We start from the raw sequence: 3,576 nt of genomic DNA on the forward strand, positions 1-3,576 counted from the left end.
ATATGTACGTGTGTGTGTGTGTCTCTATTTCTATGTGTCTGTACGTGTCTGCATACCTGTGTGTGCATTGGCATGTTTACATGTATATCTCATACGTATTTTTGTTAGTGCGTGTTAATTTTTTGGTTTATTGTATAGCGGTAGTAACGAAGTAGTATCCTTGTGCGTTTTTTCTTATTACATATGTATAAATCAATACCAATTTCACCTCGGTTGTGTTCCAATTTGAGTATTGGGAATGGCTGCTTTTGAATACATTTAAAGCCGAATACTGGACCTCATTTGAATTCAGCAAGTGACAGTCATAGCAAACAAACTGTGACGAATTGTAAACCATTTATTCACCCGACACACTTGTCAGTTGATGAAATTTGATTCTGACACGCCAATGCCACCCTCTTAATCTACCTACTTAAATCCACCTACATAATCTACCCACCACAGACCCACCTGGCCATGCGGAGTACTTTCCAGTCCACCAGGGTCGTGCGATCCATCCAAACCTCACCACCACAAACCCACGTACACACTTTCGCACATCCACTCCCACTCCCACACCCACACACAACAGCGAGAATACACACACACGCGTACACACCCATCAAGTCCATTGGCGTCGCAGGCAGGGGTGTGCTGTCACACCCAATCACTCGAGGAGTGGCCAATCGAGTGAATAAACCGCTCATAGAGAAGACGGTCAAAGTAGTCGATACAGAGGTGGAGGCGGATTTCCACATCGTCAAGAAGTTGGTAAGTACTTGTTTAATTGTGCACGTGCATGTGTATGTGTGTGCTAATGCATGCATGTGTGTGTGCTAATTCATGCATGTGTGTGTGTGTTAATCCATGCATAAGTGTGTGTTATTCCATGCATGTGTGTGTGTTAATCCATGCATGTGTGTGTTAATCCATGCATGTGTGTGTGTTAATCTATGCATGTGTGTGTGTTAATCCATGCATGTGTGTATGTTATTCCATGTGTGTGTGTGTGTTAATCCATGCATGTGTGTATGTTATTCCATGCATGTGTGTGTGTTAATCCATGCATGTGTGTGTGTTATTCCATGCATGTGTGTGTTAATCCATGCATGTGTGTGTGTTAATACATGCATGTGCGTATGTTAATCCATACATGCACGTGTCCTGTTGCCTGTACCCGTCCATCCCTTGCAGTAGACTATCACTAGCTTAGTTCAATTGCTTATACCGTCCCGTGCCTGTGACTTACCTACCATCTCACCTGTCTACCTACGTAGGCTAAGTATCTATGGCCCAAAGGTAAAGTGGGTCTGAAAGTCCGTGTCATCGCCGCCTTGGGAGCCTTGGTTTTCGCTAAGGTGAGTCAACCCCTACGAGATGTTGTTGGTGAATGAAGTAGAAATGATTTAGGGTTTACTGTTTTTATGCTTACGGTTTAGGGCTTTATAATGTTTACGGTTTAAGCTTTTATGTTTAGGGCTTTATAATCTTTACGGTTTACGGTTTTATAAGGATTAGGATTGTAAGTACCTTCTAGTCATTTCTTCTTCTTTTGAAGTCATTGCTTCGTTCTCAAGCGCCTCGTGTCACTCGCACATCACTCGTGTCTTAACGTAATGCCCATTACGTATCAGTGCCACACATCTGCTACTGGCCTGTACCACCGAGTCGCCTCTCAGATGGGCGTTAAACTGCCTCTGGCCCATTGCGTTAACGTGTTTCTGGTCCGCTATTCCTGTTTGGTCATTCCGTTGACATGTACAGGTGTTGAAGGGGTTCAACGCACCTTTCTGCTTGCTCTCACACCGTTCCTCCCTTTCTCTACTATATATATATATGTGTGTGTGTGTGTGTGTGTTTGTGTGTGTGCGTGTGTGTGTACATGTTCCATCAATCGTCCGCGTGCTTGAGTACATCCCTACACCCCTCATCGCAACCGTGTGGCCATGTTTCTGTGTTCTTTTGTGTACATCTCTTCTAAACATCTCCTGTGTCTGTGTACGTGTGTGTGTGTGTGCTGGTGTGTGTTGGGTGTTGTATGTACTGTGTTGTTGTGCTGTGTTGTTGTACAGGTTATAAATGTCATGACGCCCTTCTACTTCAAACAAGCCATTGACGAACTCAACATCGACGTGTCCGGTGCCACAGTCAACGTTGTCTTCACTACGGCTGGGGCGCTGATCATCTCATGTATGTAAGATAAACCCTAAAACCCTAATATTACCTACATCTGTGCACAGGTGTGCTGTGATCATCTCATGTATGTAAGATATGTGTGGTATCTACTGTTTATATATATTAGTATCTATTACACTTTTATATCTGATATGTCTTGTTGTTTATATATAAGTATCTAAAATACTTCTGTATCTGATATGTCCTGTTGTTCATACATAAGTATATAATATACTTCTGTATCTGATATGTCCTGTTGTTCATACATATGCATCTAATATACTTCTGTATCTGATATGTCCTGTTCTTTACATATAGGTATCAATTACACTTCTGCATCTGATATGTCCTGTTATTTATACATAAGTATCTAATATACTTCTGTATCTGATATGTCCTGTTGTTTATATATAAGTATCTAATATACTTCTGTATCTGATATGTCCTGTTATTTATACATAGGTATCTAATATACTTCTGTATCTGATATGTCCTGTTATTCATATAAGTATATAATATACTGATTTGTCCTGTTGTATATGCATAAGTATAAAATATACTGATATGTCCTGTTATTCATATAAATATATAATATACTTATATGTCCTGTTGTATATACAGATGGTTTGGCTCGTCTGGGTGCCAGTTTCTTCGGTGAGCTTCGTTCGGCTCTCTTCACCGCAGTATCGCAAAACGCCATCCGCAAAGTCGCAGGTGAAACGTTTTCGCATCTGCACCGATTGGACCTGAACTATCACTTGACTCGCAAAACGGGTGCACTCAGCAAAGCCATTGACAGGTACATACGTACACACACATACGCACACACACATACGTACACACGTGTACACGCGCCTGATGTGTAGGCAGCTCATATGTAAACACGCCTCCATACGTACGTATGTCCTTTCGGTCTAGTCTGGCACAACACCCATAGATGCTTAGTGAAATATGAACAGCTTTACATCATTCCGTTGGTCCATTCGTGTGTATGTCCTGTCGGTTATATAAGCGTGTCTATTAGTATATTAGGTTATATAAGCGTGTCTATTAGTATATTAGGTTATATAAGCGTGTCTATTAGCATATTGGGTTATATAAGCGCCTCTATTAGTATATTAGGTTATATAAGCGCGTCTATTAGTATATTAGGTTATATAAGCGTGTCTAGTACTATACCAACTCACTCACCTACTATACTAACACACACACCTACTATACTAACCCACACACCTACTATACCAACTCATACACCTACTATACTAACCCACACACCTACTATACTAACCCACACACCTGCAGGGGTTCGAGAGGCATCAGCTTCATCCTGGGGGCCATTCTCTTCAACATTGTACCTACTGCACTTGAGTTGGGGATGGTGACGTCAATCCTCACATACAACTACGGCGTGTCCTTCGCCGG

The 3,576-nt window shown here is 41.6% G+C and overlaps 1 protein-coding gene across 1 annotated transcript; it reads left to right on the forward strand.

The window, feature by feature from the left end:
- Nucleotides 1-456: 456 nt before the first annotated feature.
- Nucleotides 457-3,576, forward strand: SARC_13386 (hypothetical protein; the record flags this gene model as incomplete). The annotated part of the gene is made up of 5 exons (XM_014292484.1): nt 457-750; nt 1,257-1,337; nt 2,052-2,169; nt 2,776-2,953; nt 3,457-3,576. Coding segments are annotated over 5 exons (791 nt in total), but the record flags the coding sequence as incomplete, so codon positions are not given.

The sequence above is a fragment of the Sphaeroforma arctica genome (genome assembly GCF_001186125.1).
Source record: "Sphaeroforma arctica JP610 unplaced genomic scaffold supercont1.3219, whole genome shotgun sequence".
NCBI lineage: Eukaryota > Ichthyosporea > Ichthyophonida > Sphaeroforma > Sphaeroforma arctica.